General features: G+C 50.8%; 2 protein-coding genes and 1 long non-coding RNA gene across 6 annotated transcripts in view; 2 read left to right on the top strand and 1 right to left on the bottom strand.

Annotated features, from left to right (window-relative positions):
- Positions 1-15,269, top strand: part of PUSL1 (pseudouridine synthase like 1) — a 24,079-nt gene extending 8,810 nt beyond the window's left edge. Inside the window, exons 4-8 of one of the 2 annotated variants that reach the window (XM_068658326.1) lie at positions 5,715-5,864; positions 6,926-7,099; positions 11,896-11,950; positions 14,671-14,833; positions 15,128-15,269. In XM_068658326.1, the coding sequence (XP_068514427.1) occupies positions 5,715-5,864; positions 6,926-7,099; positions 11,896-11,950; positions 14,671-14,833; positions 15,128-15,159 (574 nt within the window). In that variant the 3' untranslated portion in view covers positions 15,160-15,269. Of the gene's footprint in view, positions 1-5,714; positions 5,865-6,925; positions 7,100-11,597; positions 11,708-11,895; positions 11,951-14,670; positions 14,834-15,127 lie in introns of those variants that run through there. The other variant, XM_068658327.1, reaches the window with a different exon arrangement.
- Positions 5,483-8,655, bottom strand: LOC137843272 (uncharacterized). The gene is made up of 2 exons (XR_011089433.1): positions 8,399-8,655; positions 5,483-8,104 (listed from the first exon to the last, which is right to left on the bottom strand). It is a non-coding gene; the product is annotated as an uncharacterized lncRNA (long non-coding RNA).
- Positions 15,210-21,329, top strand: part of LOC137843266 (lysophosphatidic acid receptor 6-like) — an 8,107-nt gene continuing 1,987 nt past the window's right edge. The window contains exons 1-4 of one of the 3 annotated variants that reach the window (XM_068658325.1): positions 15,210-15,343; positions 16,192-16,643; positions 17,100-17,244; positions 19,615-20,892. In XM_068658325.1, the coding sequence (XP_068514426.1) occupies positions 19,821-20,882 (1,062 nt within the window). In that variant the 5' untranslated portion in view covers positions 15,210-15,343; positions 16,192-16,643; positions 17,100-17,244; positions 19,615-19,820 and the 3' untranslated portion in view covers positions 20,883-20,892. Of the gene's footprint in view, positions 15,344-15,431; positions 15,864-16,176; positions 16,644-17,099; positions 17,245-19,614; positions 20,893-21,329 lie in introns of those variants that run through there. The other 2 variants (XM_068658324.1, XM_068658323.1) reach the window with 2 other exon arrangements.

Raw genomic sequence — 21,329 nt, 5'->3', positions numbered from 1 at the left:
CCCCGAGGTACCACGGCACTGCCGTGCTGGGCAGGCTCCAGTGAGGTTGCAGAAATGCTGCGTCTGCATCAGCAGCGTTAAGCAGCGCTTATCCCCCACCTCCAGACTTGTGCTGTGTCATGTCTAGAGGGCACATTAACTCCAGGGAAGGAATTCCAACGTATGCTGATGGTCACGAGTGCCTGAGACGGTGGTGACTCGGTACAAGATCCCACCTTGGTACTCTCTGCCTGTGCCTGCAGCTCTCGTGGCCTCAGGACCGAGCTTTGCACCCTTTTCCTGCAGGGTTTCTGGAGGTGTGTGGCAGTGACGCTTTGCATTTATTTAAAAGTGGGACCTTTTCTCTGGGGGCTCTCAGCTCAGGGTGCCAGGAGCAGAAGCTGCAGCAGCTGGCTCAGAGCCTGCTGCCTTCCTTCACCCCTGAACAAGCACCAGGGGAGCCATCGGAGGGTAAAGGGGAATTGTCAGTAAAATCCTTGGAATCTCAGCTCAGGAAGGAGGGGAGGAAGGCGCTGTAAAGGCCTTGTTGCTGGAGGCACGGAATTCCTGTTGATGGCTGGGTGTTTCTTTGTTGTTGTTGCTTTAACCGAACTTTTCCCCCAAATACTTCCAGCTCCTCTCCAATCCCTTCAGAAGGGGTTTTGGGAGCAGCATGAGGACCTCACCACTTGACAGTCCTACACCTACAAATCGAGTTACTTCTCTGGCCGCTTGAAGTAGCAGCTAGATTCCCTTGCTTTGTGAGGACAAAAAAAAAACAACAAAGGAAAATTTTGACAGAATACAAAGGAACATAAATGGTACAAAAGAAAACACAGGGCTGTGTTTGAACTACACTGCCCATTTGGAGGTGTCTCATTTGTTGGGATGAGTAAACACCTTTTTGCAACTTTGGTGGTTTGTCCATCCATTCAGACAAACAGATTTGTGTTCTGGCCTCTCACTTGCCTGAATTGCCAAGCAAGTCCCTCTCACACGCTAGCCACGTTGCATGTTTAAATAATGCCTAGGAGGTACTATCCCTTGACAGCTTTCACCTTTGACATATATACAAAGAGTTTAATGCAGCTGCTGTGTAGGAGAGCTGGAGATGAATTCTTTTCAGACTGCAGCGTCTATTAAAAGATTCTGAAATAGAATTTGACTTCTGTGAGGTTTTGGGTATTATTTTTGCTCAGACTGAAAACTAGGTCAGCATTTGCACACCCTGGGAGCCGAACACTTTATGGATGCCCTAGCAATAAGAAGGAACCTGAAGTAGGTCACAGTCCTGATTACCTTCCTTAAAACACTCAAACAGTTGTTTGGGAGTCAAAGCCGGCTGATTTTTCAGCCAGAGGCTACCACTGCCATAGTCTGTGCCATGTGTCACCAGCTGCAGAATCTCAGCCTCTCTCCCCTGAGTTTAGGCTTGTGGCTTGTCACATCCTTGAACCTTCTTGTCCTACCAGACTGTGGCACGTGTGTGGGGTTGCAGCTGAAGAGAATTTTTTAGCTGGCATCTTCAGAAGGAGGCAGCGGTGGGATCTCACAGAGGGAAGAAGAGCTAACACCTGGCAGGGACGTGCCAAGAGGTGGTGTCTCCTGATAAATCCAGGCCAGTCCCTGTCAGGTAGGCAGGCTGAGGTTATCAGGGTGCAGGCAGCTCTGACTTCTCCCTCCTCCCTTGGGCTGAACCTCTTCAAAACCGTTCAGCTGCTTTCCATTAAGGAGCTTGGTGCCGGGCATGAGTCTTAAGTGCATGCAGCAGCCAGCCCCTCCCTCTGTAAATATTACTCTGCCAAGAAGAATTCTCTCCTAATGCTGGGGAGAAAGCTCAGCACTTTTATGTGGTTGCAAGCAGGGGGTGATGGAGAGAGACGGCTTTGTGAGAACTCGTTATTGTCGATAGAGCTTGGAAGGGAAACCAGATTCCAAGCCGGCTGGCTGTATCGCCAGCAGTAATGACCTTCTTTGTAGCCTTGCTGCAGACGGGGCTCCTCTATCAGCTGATCTGCCTTTAGATCTGTGCAGCATATCTGAAAGGCTCTTGTCCACAGAGATCAGAGCGTGTTCCGCAGGTGGGGCGACCTGAGGAGGATTTGCTATCACCTGGGCAGGATAGAGCAGCAGATTCACACCTTCTATTTCTGGTTCCAGTTCTGTAAGTACACCATCAAAGCTGTCTGGGTGGCAGCAAGACAGAGCTGGGATTCCTCCCACCTCCTGCAAAGAGACATTCACCTTCTGTTGTCAGAGGAGAGGGAGGGATGTCCTGCTGGAGGACACCTTTGTATTTCACACGTTGGTATTTCTCCTGAGATGTCTTTGGTTGTGTTTTTTTTTTTTTTTTTTTTTCCTTCTGACCCTTCTGCAATGTAGGCTCTGTCAAAAAAGCTGAAGAATGCTAAGAGTGTTTATTCACCAGCAGCCTTGCAAAAATTGGGATGTTAACAAGGCCTGAAACGTGGTATGCCTGAAGAACGGGTGGAATAAATACTGGGAAAACACTCCTAGCTTGAAAGAGCCGATGGTAGGAACTGCATCTGCTGGGAGAGTCAGGAGAGGATGCCTGCAGTGAGGAATCATGTGAGCATAAATGGGTTTTTCTGAAGGAAGCACTCTATCAGAGGGTATAAAAGGGCGCTTATTTAATAAAAATCACATAAGCGTTAACACGAGAAGCTCAAGGGAGATGAAATGCTTGTGGAGACATGTAGACAGAGGAAAATAAATGGAATACTTAATTATATTACTGTGTTTAGAAGAGGCTGGAGGTCCTAGGTTCAAACTCCATTACGGGCCTGGAGGATGTAGTTCGCATTTCTTCTGGGAGTTTATAGCAGTGGAGAGGTCTTTGGGCTTGTTATTGCAAATCTGTGTGCAGGCCTGCAGCTCAGCTTTAATTTCGTCTTCTGTGGCCTGAGCCTCTGCAGTCAAGGGGTATGAGCCAGAGGCACTTAGGCTGGCAGAAATCCCTGAAGCCCCAGCCTTTTGAAAGCAAATAAATAGGTTTGTCTGCTGCTTGCTCCCAAATGGTATCAATTTTTTTTTTGGTCTGTTTTGGATCCCTTCTTCTCCATAGAGCCAGCTCCAAAACCAGGAGGGCACACGGCAGGAGAGGAGCAATCCTTCTCACGAGGGGCATCCTCTAAAGGATGTCCCTGTTCGATGCTAATAGTGGCGTTGGCTTAGGGAAAGCAGGTGATTTCTCCCAGTTTCTTTTAAAGAGGAGTCCAGCAGCCTTGCTAGCTCCTTGGATTAACTGCCCAGAATTGCTGGAAGACGAGCAGACAGAACCGTTCCCCAAAGCCATCTTCTGCTCGTGTGAAACGTGAGGGTCCCCAGGAGCTCTCCTGCCTGCAGCATCCTGCTCTTTGCAGGCTCGCTGGTGCTGGGATGCTCCTTTCTTTTCGCTGCTGCAGCAAAGTCCTGTTTGTCTTGGAGGTTGTGGGGGGGGGGGCAGGAGGGAAGTGACCTACTTTCAACTATTTCCATCTGCTACAGTGAGCCGTGAAGCTGCCTTAAGAGGGAGCACAGAGGGTGCTGCTTCAGGCGTGCAGGTATCTGCTGTTGGGGTGTACTTCCCGCTTGTGTGGGGGGGCCAGGGCTCTGCAAAAGGCTTGGGCTTAGCCTTGTGAGGGGGTCACTCCCTGATGGCTGTTTTGGGGGTTTTAGTGCCGTCCAAGTCCTGTCCATCCGGGTGTTGTGCACCACGAGAGCGATGCCAGCCCTGCTCGTGGGTAGCACAGCTAATGGGAAGTGCAGAGGAAGCCTCAGGGTGTCTGATTGTGTTTTAGTGTTTGTAGACAGCCACTTGGCCCAAGAAATGGATTCATTAGTGAGAAAAACAAGAGTACCTGGGCTGTAAGTTCTCTCTTATGGGCTCATTAAGGCTGCTTGACTTCACACCTCCTCTTATCCATGTATCTTATAGGACTGCATCAGCTGCCAGTAGAAGTGGTTCCAGCCCGATGTCCCTTGATGTGCTTTTGCGATGGGTTTGACAAGCAAAACAGGAAGGTGGCTGTTTGCTCTCACCTCTCAGGGCGCGAACATCCTTGTCACAAAGAAAAGCTGAAAACCTTTTGACTTTCTTCTACTTCTCTCTCTAGCAAAACCGGGGTTGAAATGTGCTCTAAGTATGCGCTGTTTTTTTGCCCCCAGGAAGATGCTGAAGCATCTGGATGGAATACAGCTCAGGTGATCTCAGCTCTCCCCAGTTTTCCTTGAATGGATAATGGGCTGTGAGCCAGAGGACTATCAACGAATGCTGAAATGCCGAGGGAGTGTGTGTTAAAATGCCTCTTGTATGGGACAAGGCTGCTGGGAACTCCACGTGTGCCAGGGCAGAAAGAGGCAGGAAGGTCAGAGGGAGACATTTAGCTGAAAGGAAGCAGTTTTGGAGAGGGAAGAGACATTTCGCGGTGGTAGCTGTGGCTGGGACATCTGGTTTTATCATCTACAAAGCTTCTCTTCCAGCTAAGTGGATGCTGTCCTGGAGACTTGAGGGCTAGACTCAGAGGGCTTTGGAAATATTACTGTTATGGTAAGCAGCCTTTTGAAGGCAGGCACAAACACACTGCCTGTCCTTTGAGTCAGTGCTTCACAGCTGCACTAGGGCAGTTCTGAGCCAAGCGAAGAGGTCTGGAAGAGCTCAGCAGCTTGGGAACGATGCTGCATTAATTAGTTCCTAGCTTGCCAGCCTAGAGCAGGGACAGAAGAAGCATTTCTTTGCCTGTCAGATTCGGCGTAGCAAATTCCCTTTATGGCTGTGCATTAAGGCAGTCAAATCTTTGAAAAAATGTTAGGTTTGAGCATGGCTGGGTGAGGGCCACAGGCACGGAGATGTTTTCTTCCAGGGCTTTAAGGAGACCGGCACTCTGCTTCTGTTTTGGTTGGCCTGGTAGGGAAGGTAGGGGATGAAAAGTCCAAAGGGAATGATTTCCACAGCTGCTTTGGTGCAAAGAGGATTAATTACGATTTTCTTTGTTCTTCTAGCGTAGTGGGGATACCGAAAAATTGCTAGGGGTTCTTGTGAAATACACACTTGACATTTGGAACAGCCACTGAAAGGCTCCCGACCTGCTGTGGTCGTGGTGTAGCACAGCGTAATATCCTCCATATGTGAGAGAGATTTCATCCCCAGGATCTTGGGAAACCTCAACCGTTGCCCTGCTTGCTTGTTTTTGGAGAACTTTCCCCCGAGTGATTCACATTCGTGCACGCAGATGAATGCTCCAAAGAGCCAGCACACACACGTGTGCCTTCAGCACCTAACGGTGTGGGAACAACGCAGCCCCCTCGCCGTGCCATCCCCGAGAACAGGAACCCAAACGTGATATTCAGCTCAAGGGAAGAACTGTTGGCAGCTGAACTCGATTATTGGCTGGAAATTGGGGCCAGGATGCTCGGAGTCACACCGGTGAGATCGCTAGGAAGCGTGTGGGTTTCCAACAGCAGCAGCGTCTCCTGCAAAGACGACTCCCACAGCGTGCCAGCATTTATTTCAGGAGCTGTTGGGGTGTGTTAGAAGGGCACGGTGTTGGCAGACACCTGGGGCAGCCTCCGCTTGCACTTCTTGGGTAGCAGTCAGCTCTGTGATATTTGTTGTCTTGTAAGTGCAGTTCCTCAAAGCATCCATTGCACGTCTCAATTCCATCAACGTGGAGACCAGCACAAGTTTGTGCATCGGTGCATGACGTTTCTGTCCATCCCTTTCTCTTTTCTACCAGCATTTTGAGTGCCTACCGAGTGACCAGTGACTTCCACGCACGCTTCTCGGCGCTGTCAAGAACCTACATCTACCGGCTGCTGCTGGGCTGCGCTCACTGGTCTGAAGTACCCGTGTTCGAAAGGGACCTGTGCTGGGCTCCTCCGGGGGGGTAAGTGGCTCCAGAAACCCTCCCTGGGCAGCTGCCCCAGCATTTGGGGAGGAGGTGATGTCCATGTGTAAGACCAGACGCCCAGTTCACACTGGAAAGGATTCTCTATTGAAATCAGTGGAACTGCACTGAGTTACGGGTGGTGAGACCTGGGACTCAGAGCTCTTTTTGTGTTTTTTTTTCTAATTCTTGGCCTGCTCCTGGTGATGGCTGCATGTAGGCCAGCTTTCTCCTTCCCAATCTGGGCGCTTGTGTGTTTGAATAGTAAGTGAGAGCCCATGACTCTGAGCAACCCTACGATAACAAACCGGTGTGTCTGGCTCAGTGCTCGTGGAGTAGCCACTGAGTCATAACAAATTAGGGCTTGTATATGGAAGGGAAGAAAAACAAGTTCAGTGCCATTTAAAAACACTTAGGACACGATAAACAGAGGGCAAGGAAATAACAAGCAAACCCCAGAAGAAAATTAGTAATTGTCTTTTAGATGAGGTTGTACTGAGACAAATAAAAGTTCAAGAAAACTGGACTTTTTCTCAACATTCTGGTTTCATTCACGTCCAGTTTGCACACCCATTCCGTTCCTGTTATTTCCTAATTTCATCTTTTCAAAGGTTTGGAAAATCATCACAGTGTTAGACACTCTCTTACCTGCCACCTTCTTTTTGAATTTGTAAGATACTGCAAAGGATTTTGGTTCTCTTGTCCTCCACTTTAGCCAACAGTTTGGACAGAGCTATTTTTAATTCAGTTGTTATTGAATTAAATTAAGATCCTGCAGCACAGCAGGATAAAGGTTTGTGAAGAAGTCTGTGCCTGCCAGCCCCTGACCTAGCCTGGGGTTTTTTTGAACACCATCAGACCTCCAGTCATTTGGCATCTTGCTTTGTGGTTTGGGCTGTTCCTGGAGAAACTCCTCTTGCAAAATGTCTTTCCTCAGTTCTGCAACGTTAAATCTGCATGCTAGGTTTGAGCCTCTCATCAATTAATTAGACTTTGACGCACACAACGTACTTGGTCCCACTCAACGCTCCTCTCTCTTTGCTCTGCATGTTTAATTTCAGCTACCTGGATGTGCCTGCCATGCAGGATGCAGCACGGTTCCTGCTGGGAACCCACGACTTCAGCACTTTTCGCTCGCTGAACTCTGAAACACCCTTTCAGTCTCCGATTAGAACCATCCTCCAGGCAGAAATCCAACCCTCTTCTGGTTTCCTGGCTCACCACTATGAATCCAGGTGAGAACAGGGCCCCTGGCTGGGGGATTGCTCTGACCAGCTGGTGCTTGCTTTGTCCCAAAAGCTGCTTTCCAGCTTTGTGTTGAGAACTGACCTCCTCCTCCTCCTGCATCGCCTTCCCAGCCCTGGGTGGTGTCAGCAGGGCTCTGCCTGGTGACGGTATGGAAAGGACATTTCTTTCCCTCTCCTGCCCAATGTCCTCATGGAGAAAGCTGAGCAGGGCTGAGGGTGGGGGAGCTGGGCCAGTTGTTTGTGCAGGAAGGCAGGATGTTGTAAACTGATGTACAGAGCCGGGCACGGAGCAATCCTATGAGGTGCTTCCAGCATTTACACTCGTTTTGGTTGCTAAAAGCCAGCCCAGCCAGGGGACAGGATTATTTTTTTCCTGTTTCTATCCTAGCTTTGCCTGCAGGCTGCAAATAGGAGGAGGAAAAAAAAAAAAAAAAACACCTAACACCTAGGTCACAGCTGTAGCTCTGCAGGTCCACGCAGTTCACACCAGCAGCTCCTGCCTTCTTCCCAGGGGATGTTGATGAAGGAAAACCAATATTTCTCAGTCAATACATAAACAACAGATTGTTGCGTGTCAGGTTCTTTCAGGACCAGGTCTTGCAAGTATTGAAATGAAGTGGCTGCATGTATTCTCTCTCTCCCTAGCAGAAACTTAAGTTTTTTTCCCAGGAAGATCACGGGTACTTAGCATCTGAGCATGGCCCCTGCTTTCATGCCTCTTTCTTTCGGAGAAGCGTGGCCGTTGTGCTTCAGCTGGAGAGCAAAAGTTGCTATTGTCTGTCTCCAAACCACGTTTTCCTTGTTTCTGAGTAGAAAACCCTTTTCTTCATAGTTTTCCCTCCGGTAAATTTGAATACCTCCTGAGCCGGCTGCAACAGTGAGTGCCATGCTTCAAGCTTCAGCTGGGCCTCGCTGCAGTTTGCAAATAGCCCGCTCTTGTCTTCGACTGGCGTGTTTTGCCAGCAGCAGTGTGGGACAAAACCCAAAAGGGAGCTGCAAAAAACAGAGAGAGCTGTATGCTCGGAGCCTTTCAGTTCCTCCCAGTCTCCCTATTCAGGGTCAGGAAGAAAAAGGCATTTTGTCTGCTCCCTGCTTTCCCTGCTCCGTGCTGCTCTCAATACACAGCCGCGTTAAGAGGCACCCAGTTGGGTACAGCTCCCGTTGGTGCTCCCTGCTGGACAGGCACACGGGCAGCCAGCAGCAGCTCCTTCCTGCCTCCTTGCAGCACTGTCCCCAGGGGCAAAGGAGGGGAAGGCAGAAAAAGTAGGGGAAAATGGGGGCTGTCACCTGGCTGCGTTCCTGCTGCTCATTATTGGGTTGCCACCGCGGGATGGGGAACGTGGCCTCCATCCCTCTGAGGTGGTCATACCTAGGGGCACGAGTAGCAGCCTAGGGCTTCACCCCCAGGCTCGTCTTGTCCCTTGTGATGAGGAGCAGTGTGAGTGGCAGAGAAAACAAGGTGAGTATTAAGTAAAATAAGTCGTTAAGTCTCACCAAGGCCACCTGTGATTGCATAAGGGCCAGGTTACCTCCCCAACCCCGACCTGCTGTTGTCAATTGGCCAGTCAATGAGATTCGGCTCAGATCACCTTTTTTATGCCTTCAATTTTCATGTAAAAAAATGAATTTGCCACTCCTTGCATAACTTGCTGCAGAAATCCATCCCACACAAGGCCAAAAACAACTCACGAGAGAGAAAGCAACCCTAAAAACTGGTTGAAAAGCAGCAAAGCTGTTGCTGATAGGATATTTTTGCTTGGTGACACACGCAGCCGAGCTTGTGTTTTGTAACAAGGCCTTTTTATAAAAGTGTCGATATTGATTGATTTAATGAATGTTTAGGCTGACGAGGGTGGCTTCGAGAAGCCTCATTTCAACGTGTTTAAGTAGCACTTAATTAACAAAGTGTTATAAAGGAAGTATTAAACAATATAAACCAGTTTTCTGACCTCGAGAAAAATGCTCTGGGGTCAGCGTGTTTGCGGCAGGCTGGGTGGGTGGTTTTGGTTGGGTTGGGGTTTTTTACAGCATCCCAGTTCCTTCTGATCTGTAAAACACTCCCTGGGGGGACAGTTGCAGCCGTGGAGCTTGGAGTTTCTCTGCCCACCCTGCAAATAAGACAGCAAACGTGCCCGAGGTGCGCGTGGATTTCTCCCTGCAGGAGCAGCATGAGCCATCCCCGCAGTGAAAGGCTCTGATAGCATTAAAAGCTTATAAATAGATTTTTTTTCAAAGCCTAATCTGAGGAGCTTTATTTTCTGCTTCGGAGGGGAGAATCCGCAGCACGATAAACCACGGTCTCTTAGCGAAATAATGCAGCTTTTCATTGCCATTCTTCCCTTCCTTTCTGAACTTCACCCAATCTTCTGAATTGAGCGCTTGTCCGCCTAAAAGGCTGACTGTTCAAACGATTCCTTCCGTCAAACTCAGTTGCTCAGCAACAGTGGAAGTGGAGTCGCTGTTCCTGCCCTACAGAATGCCTCTGAATGCTAAGGATGTGCTGGGAGCCTTAGCCCCGTTCCTGGGCAGTGACTGCTGTCACCTGTTCTCGAGCTGAGCATGCATTATTCATGGCAAGGTGCTGCCTTCTGCTGCCAAGTGGAAAAGGCAGCCCGAGGTTTGGCTGGTAAGCAAAATTATCATCTAGACTGACAAGGAAAAGAAAGTTTCCCTCCTAAAGAAAACCCCCTTGTTCTCTTTCAAAGCCTCCGTGGTGTTTTTCCTGAGTATCTCGAGCTGCCTCTCACAGCTTGGTGTGTCCTGTCAAGGCCACCACGTGAGGAGAACCCTGGCTAGAGGCTGTGGGTGCAGTTTGGAGGGGGGCTTTGCCCCTCTTTGGAAAAAAAACTGCCTCTTGTGCCTTGCTGCGGCTGAGCAGCACCGTGACCTCCACGTGCTGGGTCTGTGTGCACGTGCCTCGCACCGCACATGTCCGTGTGCCACATACATCGTGCTGGAGGGAGAGCAAACCGCACGGAGGTGACAGAGCATTGTCATTCCCCGATGTACAGAGGGAGCCGGGGGCAGAAGCCGCCTTTGCATTTGCCGACACACACAGCAGGGAGGGCGAAAAGCAGCGATTTATCTGTGAATCCTGAAAAAACAGCTCCTGGCCGCTCCCCACGGTGACAATTTCAGGATTTCTCTTCCTGCCAGCCCCGCTCCGACGCCTCCCATCCCGTTATCCCCGCTTCATCCTCCTCCTGCCCTTCCCAGAGCTCTCTCCCCTCCCAGGCCACGGGCAGCCCGTGATGCCCAGGTGTCCCTAGTAAGCCCAGTCTGTCCTTGTGACCCCCCCAGGCAAATACCGGGTGGCTGTGCCCTCCCCACAGCTGTGCCCAATTTTGCAGCCCCGTGGTGCAGGAGGAGAGGAGAGACCTTGCATGTAGGTGGCTGCTATTCTAGGGTGCACAAGGTAAACTTGTCTCTTTTTATTTTAGGAGTGCTGTGGGATATGAGGAGGGCTTAAAAACTGTTAGCTAATTTAGCTTTTGTTGTTGTTTTATTGTACTTTAATCCAAGTGGCTCCTGGTATTGCTTGATAGCACAGAAGATTGGGAGAGCAGCTTCTGAAGTGCAAACCTGCTCGTTTTGGGGCTCCATTGGTACATCTGACATGTGGGGAAGTTCCTACGTGGCTGCCTAATGCCTGTATCAGATTTTTGTGTGTGTGAAGGAAGGAAACATCAGTGAAGCGTTGGGCTAGTTGGCCTCGGGAGAGTCCTCGCAGGGGAGGTGTTTTGCAGCAGCCCGAGGGCCCATCTGGCAGGCTGGGCCTTCAAATGTTGGAGCAGAAGTCGTGCTTACCAGCTTCTCCTTCATCTGAAGGCTTCGGATTTGTAGCTGAATTGTTGCTCCTTAATCTCCTTTTCCATTCTGGAGGTGTTCTTATCGATAACTGCCTTTTGTTCCAAATCCTGTTAGTTTAAACTGATTATTTTTTTATAACGGGGAGCTTGGGTGCAGCTTAGTGGTGGCACTAAGCCATCACTTGCTGCTCTTAAACTCCCCTTTTAAACGCTTGAAATTCGGGTGAGGAAAATGTGATTTGTGCCCAGAGCATCCGGGGGCCTGAGTATGTTGCCGTGCTTCTGTCAAACCTTCTCTCCCCACACAGCATTGAGCAAAGACGGGCCTCTGCCACGGGCAGGGCTGTTGGGACTTGAAGTTTTGGGGTGTTGGGGCCATGGGGTCATCCTGCCCGCCTTGGGGTATGCAGTGGGATGTCCCTGGCGGGCAGCTTTGCCTACAGCAGCTGACTCCTGGCCGTCCCAGCAGGGCAGGAGCGAGTCTGAGGAAATGAATGACTGCCCCTGGCTTCCTGCAGCGCCTGCTTCACGTGGCCCTCTTCACCCTCAGGACAGCAAATCTGCTTTTCTCATCCGCTTGCATTGTTCCCTCTCTGACAAAGGTTTCTGCCTCCTTTATTTCTCACTATTGTTACTTCTCCCTTACAGAACAATGATTTATTTTTTCCCCATTTCAGCCATAGCTGCCCTACGCAGTCGTCCCCAGCAGAGAAGCACGGCAGCAGTGGGGTTGGACGAGTTGTGCATCGAGTTGCTGGCTGCTTGCAATTTCAGCTTGGTTCTGCAGGTGAATTTTGCAAAGGAAGCTGCCCACGGGTGGTTTCGCAGGTTCCTGATCTTTGAAGCAGCCCTGGAAGATCTCAGCTTCTTGCTCACTCTGCTCGCTTGCATTCCGCTGCGGTTTGTACTTTTCTCGTGAGAAGATCTCACGTCTGAGATGTGATTTTAAACGCTTGTTTTTGTTTCTTCCTTCAGGGGACTGGAGTTCTGGGAGTTGAAGTTCAGGAGCAAATCGTTTCTTTACCGGCAGGTACTGTTCAGCTCCGTGTTTGCCTCCAACATCCACAGGATCACTCTCGCTGTACCTTGGTTGTTTTTTTTAGCGTCACATCCCTGTTCAGTGCCATTTCTGTCAGGGCTTCTTGCCATACAGGGACCTGGCCTCAGAGAGGCTCGGCTCCATGTTCGCTGTTTGCCCCAGCAGAACCAGAACATCTCAGGCCCGTGTCTGAAAGGAGCAAAGTCACAGAACCGTGTGGGAGGGTGGAAAGTTTTTTGTTTTCCACAACCTCCGTCCTTGCAGGCTGAGTGGTAAAACCAAGAGCCATATGTTCCTGCTCTGCCGCGTGGCACCGGGCCCAGCAAAGACCGCCTGGAATTTTACTTTCTGGCTTCAGAGCATGAAGCAGCCCTCGGCGTAGCACAAAGGAGAGCTGGGCAGACCTGCTGCAGCGACGCAGGCACGGCTGCAGGATCTCTGTCATGCTGACTGGCCTCCCCTGGGATTCCTTTGAAATAATTCCCGTGGGGTTTTCGCTGCTGTCCTCAGGGGAGGTGGCTCTCCCCACAGCTTCATGTATCGGGAGCTGGCTGTTCCTGGCCTGGCCACGGTCACACTCTGGAGACAGAGTAGGCAAGAGGAGGACTTGTTTTTGGAGGAGAGAGGGGGTGTTTTGTGGGAACAGCGAGCAGCTATTTTTTATTCTGTTTTGACAAACCAAGTTGGTTTTTATCCTGTGCCAAGCGCTGCTCTGTAGGCTCTCTGACAGTGGGTGTCTGGATCTGAGCAGGGGAAGGACGACAACATGCTTGAGAAGGCTGGGTGTGCAGCAGGGATTTGCTTCATCAGATGCTCTTGTGACAAGGAGAAAAGGCTGCTAACCCATTTAATGCATTAGACTGGAAATGCTGCTTCGTGATGCTGTGCAGAAGGAAACAGCTACCAGCAGCACGGAGCCTGATGCCCTCTGCGAGCACAGCAGCAGCCTCGGTGCCAGCTGGCAGCCTGTCGGGGCAGCAGGAACAGGCTGTGCTTGGTGAGCTCGCCCTCTTCTACCTGGGCATCTGCTTCTGTGCTCTGTCACCGAGGGGGAACGAGGCTGGTTGTGTAGCTGCTGCCTTACGCGGTGCTATCTGGAGGCTTTTGTAAAAGAAAAAGGTTAAAGAGCCTCAGGACCTGCGGGTGTTGCTTTTCCCTGCACGCAGGGCTAGCCGAGCCCGTGGTCATTTCAGCTGCCTGCCCTTAGTCTGCGTGTAGCTCACTGAGACATCAAAGCTGAAGGCACAGCATGCAATGACCTCTAGTGAGGGGTGGGTAAAACAACACATCAGGGATCTGTGCTGCTTCCCTGTGCCACCAGAACGGCCCAAAGGTGGGCTCCTGGCACAGCCCTATGCAGTTTAAGACTGGAGCAGGTAGGGAGAGACCGTGCCTCCCTCTGGGTAACGCATCTTTGCTGTTCGGACCTTTCTTTTTCCTAGGGATGACCCTGACCGGGTTGCTTGGTGGGCCTTGGTTTAGCCTTTTGTAAAAGTTGACGGGTGGGACACTGGGGCTGGTGCTTCATCACAGCGCCGTGCTTAAGCCTTTGGAGAAGGTCCTGTGCTCCTCGTTCCTCCTTGAAAGGTCGTACGGGGAGCGAACGTTCACTGAATGCCTGGTGGTGGCAGCACGAGTGGGGACGCGTCCTGCCAGCGGCACCAGGAGCTGAGCAGTGGCCAGGACGCTGCCTTTGGAGAGATCCCTTTGGTTCCCGAAAGGGCTGAACAAGCACACGGGGCTGCGACAGAGCCGGTCACGGGGAGCGAGCATCTGGTGTGCAGGTGGCACTGGCAGGCACGAGTCCTGGCACAGCGAGCCTTCGCGGGGTGGTTTTTAGCCAGGAGGACGCTGCCATGAGAGGGGCGTGCAGGCAGCAGGTGAGCAGGTGCCAAGTTTGTGCTAACCCAAGGCTTGGAACTGCTGCAGGGAAGGGAAGCTGGGACATGCAGAGGTGTTCAGAACCCCAGCTCGATGCCTTGGGGGCGTCGGGTGGGCTGTCTCACTCGGGGTGTTGTTTTTTTTCTTCTTTTACATTTTTGGCTTTCTGAGAGAGAAATGGGCCCCTCCACGGTCCCCCCCACCTGGAAAGAGTTACGTATGTGTGAAGAAGCTGTGAACCCGGCAGGCATGTGTGAGCTTCCTGCCTCGGCCGGCCGTGTGGGTGCTGCTGCTGGCTCTGAAAGCAGCCGGCCCCTGCTCAGCTCTTCCCACGTGCGATGCGAGCGAGCCTCCCTCCCGGGCAGAGCAGTGGTGCTGGAGGTTGTGTTCCAGGCCCTCATCCCATTCTTTACAATGCCCACAGCTGTCGGGAGGAAAGAATTACAACAAGCAGAGTCATTTTGCCTGTTGTTTCCCTTCCCTGCCACTAGCTTTGTCCCCACAAGATGCTGTGGCAGCACCCGCTGCAGGCACAGGACCTGAGCTGCCCGTGCAATCCCTGCCCAGAGTGGAACGAAATCCACCCCTGTGGGGTGACCACAGCTGCTGGGGCGTGCTCAGGGACTAGGAGTGTGGTGATTGGGATCCTGTGCCGTGATTGGGATCCATCAGTGGCATCTAAAAGAAGGGCCAAAGCATCCTTTGTGTGTCCTTAACGTCCATCTGGAGCAGGAGCAAAGCAGTGGCGCTGGGAACAGCTGCCCATGGGGGGACAGTTGAGGAACCCCAGCAGAGGAAGGAACCTTCTCAGCCACGTTCTGTCTTTCCAGGTCCGCAGGATGGTTGGGGCTCTAGTGGCAGTCGGCCAGGGGAAGCTAACGCCTCACCAGATAAAGGAGTTGCTGGAGCTAAGAGATGCACGGGCTCTTCCGCCGCATGCCATGGCTCCGCCGGCTGGACTCTTCCTAAAATGCGTGGAGTACAACGAAGCCGGTGGGTGACGGCTGGGAACGGCTGGCGGGGACTTTGTGGGAGGCAGGCCTGATGCCCAGGGGAGCAGAAACACCCCCGTCCCCCTGGGGCTGACATCCCATTTCTCTGCTGCTTGCTTTATCATAGCAGTGACCCTTCCTGCCATCCCCCTTCCTCCTGCACATCCCCACAAACACCTCCCCAGTGGTGGGGAGGGAGCCCTGGCAGGGAAAGACCACAGATCTGAAGTGCTTCCCGTGCCATCTTTCTCCCTAAATCAATGTTTTTTATTTATTCTTTCATTTTTTTTCTCAGATTTGCACACAACAAGGGCCCCAGGAGAGTAGGAGCTCTGTCGGACACAAGTTTCTGAAGGACTGTTGGTGTGGAGGTAGCGCTGAGGTCTGCAGGGCACACAGTGTGGTGGTGGCTCAATAAACATCCCTGACTGCCCGCAGCCATCTGCCATCGTTTGTTCTCACTCTCCGAGACTGCCAAGGGGAAAGAAAGGACAACTCGGTTCTGCTTTCAGTTAACTGCTTTTTTGTCTTTTTTTTTTTTCTTCCCCCTGTAATTCTGGTGCAGGCCCAGCGCTCAAACATGTGGGAGAAGGAGCGGGGCTGCTCTGTCTTTTGTTTTCTTCTACAGTGTGTGTGCGGGGAGGATGCAGGCTGAGGATGGAGGCGGACGTCGCGTTTCCTTTCTGCCCCTCACCTCTGTCACCCTGCCTCCGAGCGGCACGGTGGAAGGGCCGAGGGCTGCTGCTTCACGCAGTGCCTTACAGAAACCACCTCCGAAAGTACGAGCCGTTTCCTCCCCTCAGCTGTCACTCTTTCCTTGAACCACGGCGGCTTTCACAGCGCCCCGCTACACTCATAGTCACGTCTGTGCGGTTCGGATGTGACGGGCTTCAGAGGTCACCTCAAGCCGGTTTTGTCTTTAGCAGGAACGGAGCTGTCTCACCAAGGGAAACAGTCACAGCCGGGGCTGCAGGGCCTGGGGCGCTCATCGGGGTGGCTCAGCCCCATCGGGGGCCAACAGTAGCCAGAAGGTGGCTGCTGGAGCCCCGCTGGGCTCCGTTTGCTGGTTGCCATTCTCAGGTCTTCTCCAGCTGGTGCAGAGCATCCCGCGGTGCCCTGCGGGCTGTGGGGCCTCGTGCAGGGCAGGGGCAGAGGGAGCTGGTTTGTGAGTGGGCCGTGTCCTTTTCTGTTTGTTCTTTGCTTTTGTTGCGTTTGGGTGTTTTTTGTTTTTTTTTTTTTTTTGTGCCCAAGCAACAAAATGTGCATTGGGTAATGTGCTTTGTGTTTTTTTTTAATCGTGAATGACACCAGAATTCTGTCTGTTTGGGTTCTAAAATGACTCAGAGTGGTGGGTTACAGGAAAGAGGATGAAAGTCTTGACTTGTGAAGTTTCCAGAAGAAACGATACCTGATTTAAACACTGCCCTGCAGTGGAAGCAACGCGCAGCTCGGATGCCTGGCACCACCATAATTAGTCTCTGCTTCATCCACAAGAGGAGAACTAGAGAAAGCCGAGCAGTTTGTCAGAGCAGACGGCCCTATTCAGTGGTAAGAGGACGTTTCTTTGTGTGGCAATTCAAAGTGATGCAGGCTCCTGCACTTGGGTAAATAAAGGAGGGAGGAATGCTGACAACCGAGCGAAAGATTACGGAGCCTCCATGCAGTTTTCACTCCCTCCCTGTGGAGGATGCTGACTCTTTGCTGATTTATTTGCTCAGGGACCGAGCCTCCGAAGTTCTGGCATCTTTGGGAAATCCGGGGTCTCTGGCACAGAGAGCTGAGGCTGCCGTGCTGCTGGTGTGCCCGTTCTGGTAAGGCCTCGCCAGGGGTCGGGGTGGGGTAACGTGCCGCAGGGCTTCTCACCGCAAGCCGTGGAGCTCGCCCAGCTGCGCTCCAAACCCTGACGTGTGCCCACGTTTTCAGACCCCAGTTTCCCTGAAAGGGAATGACAACTCACTCTTCTTCTTCTTCCCGGCGAGGGGAAGTGAGAGCGCAGCCACCGGCCTGCGTCAGGGCCTCGCCTGGGCTGCAGCTCTGGTATCTGCTCCAGGGGGGCAGGGGGTGACAGGGGGTGGCTTTAGGGGTAGCTTGGGGCCCTAAATCCCCCTCCAGCAGGTAGGTGGAGAGAACCCCAGCACACACCAGTGCTGGCCCCATGCTGTGCCCTCAGCCCCACTGTGTGTGGGAACGCTTTGCTGGAGGGATGACTCTGCCCGGGATGTCAGCGACAGCTTCTCATCAGTGCTTCCTGTGGTTTCTCTCTGCAGCTCTGCCGTGTGCCGGGCAGGGCAGGTTGCTCCGGTGTTAAAATTACACTGAAGAGCTGTGCGGTGACCTCGGAGCTGCGACTCTGGAGAAGCTTCACTCGTCTGCAGCTTTTGCACGAGAGATGATGGCCTGAGCTGAGCGCTGGTAAGTTGCCTTTGCAGTTAAATTGATTGTGAGGCTTTACAGGGCAGAAGGCTGAAGCAGGCAGCACCCGCTGCCGTTTCAGGTGTTAGGCGAGCTGCCTCCTACTGCAGGCTTAAGTACCACGGCATTTTTTTAAGCTGCAGAACAAAAGTACCTGCTGTTGAGTTTTCTGCAAATGTTTCCCATCTTTTGGTTCTGTTAAAAACCTGTTGTGCCCATGGGCTTATTTATCTAAGCCGGTTAACTGAGCAACCCAGGCACAGCCTCCAGGCAGCAGGCTGGAGGTGGTGGTCAGTGGATGGCCCTGCAGTTAGCACAAAGAATGGCAGTGTTTTTTTGCTTCTTTTTTTCCCTAAATCCCAGAGCAACTGTTACAAAAAATCCAGAAGACGTTTAATTGAATTTAACATCGTAAAATGCAGTCCGTAGATATGTCTGTACAAACTGGAATGCTGAATCAGTTCTTTAGCGTCCATCGTTAATACTTGAGTGTTATGATCAGGGGTATTTTGTATTTTTTTTCCTTTTGTTGTTGTATTACCAATTGTTTTCAGTTGATTGAGTTTGGCCACATAATACAGGGGTAGTTCTGTCTTTGTTTGTTTGGCAGTGACACTTTAAAGCGAAACTCAGAAAAACTGTACTTGACTCAGAGTTGAGGGGGAAGAAAAGCTTTGTTTTTATAAGAATAATAGTCAAGGCAATGCACCCAAAATCCAGTGTAAACTTTCACGTATGCTTTGCTGTATTTCTGTAAATCAAGTAACTTTGTAGAGGAGCAGAGGTGCTTCTGGGTTGTCTAGAAGAAATACCAGAAGTAAAACAGGGAAAAAAAAATAATTTATTTCAGGTGAAGCAAAGTTGGCATAGGAATTTGGTCAGACTCCTGGTTTTTAAAATTGTAGGTAAGGAAGTGGTACAGCGCTGTAAGAGATTAAATTGGCTCCATGCCTGCAAAATGCATGTGTACTCTGAGACTGTGTCACATCTGTTACTCTCTCATGGGAAATATTTTCAACCAGACGGATGTGCAGGGTGGTGTCCTGCAGTGCCTACTTGTTTAGCAACGGGTAGAAGACCAACTTGTGAAGTATTTTGTCAGTGATTTTCTTCTCCCCCTCTTTCTTTCCCTTTTCCTGACTTCTGGTGCAGTGAAGCTCAAAGGGGTGCTTGTTACCTGATGGGCTGCATCCAGGTGCAGTGAGTACTGGGGGTACGGGTGTTTTCATACAGGCTTCCCTGTTACTTCCGTGCAGCTGAGGTATCAGAGTTGCTGACCAGCACATAAGGCAGGAGCCTATTTAGGGGATTTAGTGAGGGTACAGATGCTGAAAGGAAGCAGTATTAGTGCTGTATCACTGTGCAAACACGTTCTTTGTGAGGCTGTGTGACTGCTCTGCAGGGGATGCACGTGGCTTTGGGTTTTGGCAGTCCTTCTGCAATCTGATCTTGCCAGCACTTGGTCAGTACAAAGCATGCAAAAACTCATTTTGCCTGGCTTCTAGAGGATCTTGGGACGTATCTCCATAATGCCAGCAGGTGCTAGTTGGAAAAAATGTCCTGTTTGTTTGTTTTGGAGTTGCTGGCTGATAACACCTAGGGCTGTCCTTGTCTTGTGAGAAGCAGTCAGTCAGGCCCCTTTGCCCATCCTGCCCACTTTACAGGCCTCTGCCTTGTCTTTCCCCAGTTGCAACACTTTCCTTTGAACCTATAAAAGGTAGATGTCTGGGGGCTTTTGCTCTGGAAAAAAATAAGAAAAAAGCTGTTCCAAGTTCTGTGCCTGATGTGGTGGCTTAGTGTTTGCCTGGCTTTATATTAATCTTCCTTTGTATGCAAATCCCTTTCTATTTGGTGAAAGACGATGGAGGAAGATGCACAGGGTTGCCTACCTGAAGTGAAACTGTTTTTTGCCTTTCTAACCTTCCAGTTACGATGTCTGGTGCTTCTGACTGCACATAAACAAGTATTGGGAGGAAGTGCAATTTCAGCATTTCCTTTGGAAAGTACCTAACGACCTTTGTGTTCATCTTTAATGGCTCACCCTTAGACACTTCTTGTGTATTGTAGCTGGGATTAATTTTTTCCACTCCCTTTAAGGGCTTCTATTAAGTTGTCTATCTCTTGATTAGTTGCTCAGATAATTTTTAAATACATGACAAAAAAAACACACTGCTGGAGTAGAGGTCATGGGTTTGTGATGCGAGTGACCTGGCTGAGAGGCACCCTACTGGTAACACACACAAACCTGGCAGGGGCTCCTTTCTGTTAATTCAGCATTGCCATCTTCTGCTGATTTTAAATGCCAGTAAATAATTGGGCTGCTTTGTAATTTTAAATGGTAATGTTTTTTAAAAATATTCTTTCTTTCAGCAACACCACTTTCCATCTGACTTCACCAAGCACAGCTGCTTAAAACCAAGATTTCCCCAGGCTCACCATCTCTGCTTTGATTAGTGTTATTTCTTAACCATGTGAGATGAAATAAAGCCTCAAACTCAAGAACCTCGTGAGGTAAGGGATGTCTTAAGATTTTATCTGGTGTTGGATATTCTTACACCCCTTCTCCAACAGAAATCATGGCAGATATTGCCTGGACTGAAGGAATCTCCAATGAGACAGCTGGCAACAGCAGCTCCGAAGTCAGCTTGGAAGCAGACTTCCAGTATCCCTTGTTCGTTGTCATCTACAGCGTTGTGTTCGTGCTGGGACTGGTAGAAAATGTCTTAGCTCTCTACCTGCTCTCTTGCAAAGTGAAGCACACCTCTCCTTCCTACATATATATGATTAACCTAGCTCTGGTAGACACCTTGTTTGTTTGTGTGCTGCCTTTTAAAATTAATTACCACCTGCATCGGAACAACTGGATCTTTGGCGATGTGGCTTGTAGGGTGACGGGCACATTGTACTACATCAACATCTGCCTAAGCATCGCCTTTTTCACCTGCATCTGCATCGATCGGTACGTGGCGGTGCTGCACCCCTTCACCTACATCCAGATCAAGGCCACCCACTACGTGGTGGTGGTCGCAGTCCTCTGGCTCGTGGCCGTGAGCATCATGGTGCCGCTTGTCCTCGGCGGGCCCTTGCACAACAGGGTTGCGGGCAACATGACAGCGTGCTTTGAGAACTTCGCGACCAGCAGCTGGACTCAGCGGCTGGTGCCTTACAACATCCTGGCCTTAGTTTTTGGTTTCGTGATCCCCTTTTCCATCATTCTGATCTGCTACCCCCTCATCGCGAGGAGGATCTCCCGGATCAAGCACAGCATTCGCAAGAGGAAGGCGCTGAAGACAATCTACATCATCCTGTTCATTTGTATTTTGTGCTTCCTCCCGTATCACCTCACCCATTTGTTCCACTTCTTGATGAGAATCCAGCTCATCCAGAACGAGGCGCTCACCAGCCTCATCTACAAAATGCGGCGGGTCACCTTAGCCCTGGTGAGTTTCAACTGCTGCCTCAACCCCTTCCTGTACTACTTCACCTCCTCCAGCAAGCACTGGCGCTTCAACTTCAGGCTCAGATTCAGGTCTAAAATGGTGTACACCATCTACGACCAGAAACTGGGGGAGTACTCCTACGTTTACAAACTGCACGAGACACAGGGAAATAAAAACCCCAGAACTGCAGTCAACTGACCTACTCAAGGTAAGTACAGCATTTGTCTTTCCAATTGTTTTCAAGCCAAACCTGTGAAACCTGCCATTCTGTCAGGGTAGCACTGGAGGGAAGTGCCTCGCAGCTGTGTTTTTATTATCCGGCTAGGACAGTACTGAGAGGAGCTGTGTTTGCCTGTAGTCCTAGACTGGATGTGGTGAGACGTACTGTGGTCGTGTATGTTGGAGTTGGGGCCTCCTTTTGTTTCGCTTTGGGGTTGGTAGAACACAGGGAAATGGTTACATAAAGGAAACCAGCCTCCTGCCTGGTGCTAACCCTGAAAGCTGAGAGGGTTCCTGCAGGCCTCCTTGGCTTTTCCCTTTTTTGGAGGGATCCTGTGATTTCGCCCTGGCTGCACACTGCAGTCAGCTGTGTTCACAAATGCCTACATTCCACAGCCAAATAAGGGCCTCTTCTTCCCTTCTTGT

The sequence above is a fragment of the Anas acuta genome, chromosome 22 (genome assembly GCF_963932015.1).
Source record: "Anas acuta chromosome 22, bAnaAcu1.1, whole genome shotgun sequence".
Taxonomy (NCBI): Eukaryota; Metazoa; Chordata; class Aves; order Anseriformes; family Anatidae; genus Anas; species Anas acuta.
This window is presented reverse-complemented; position numbering and strand designations above follow the sequence as displayed.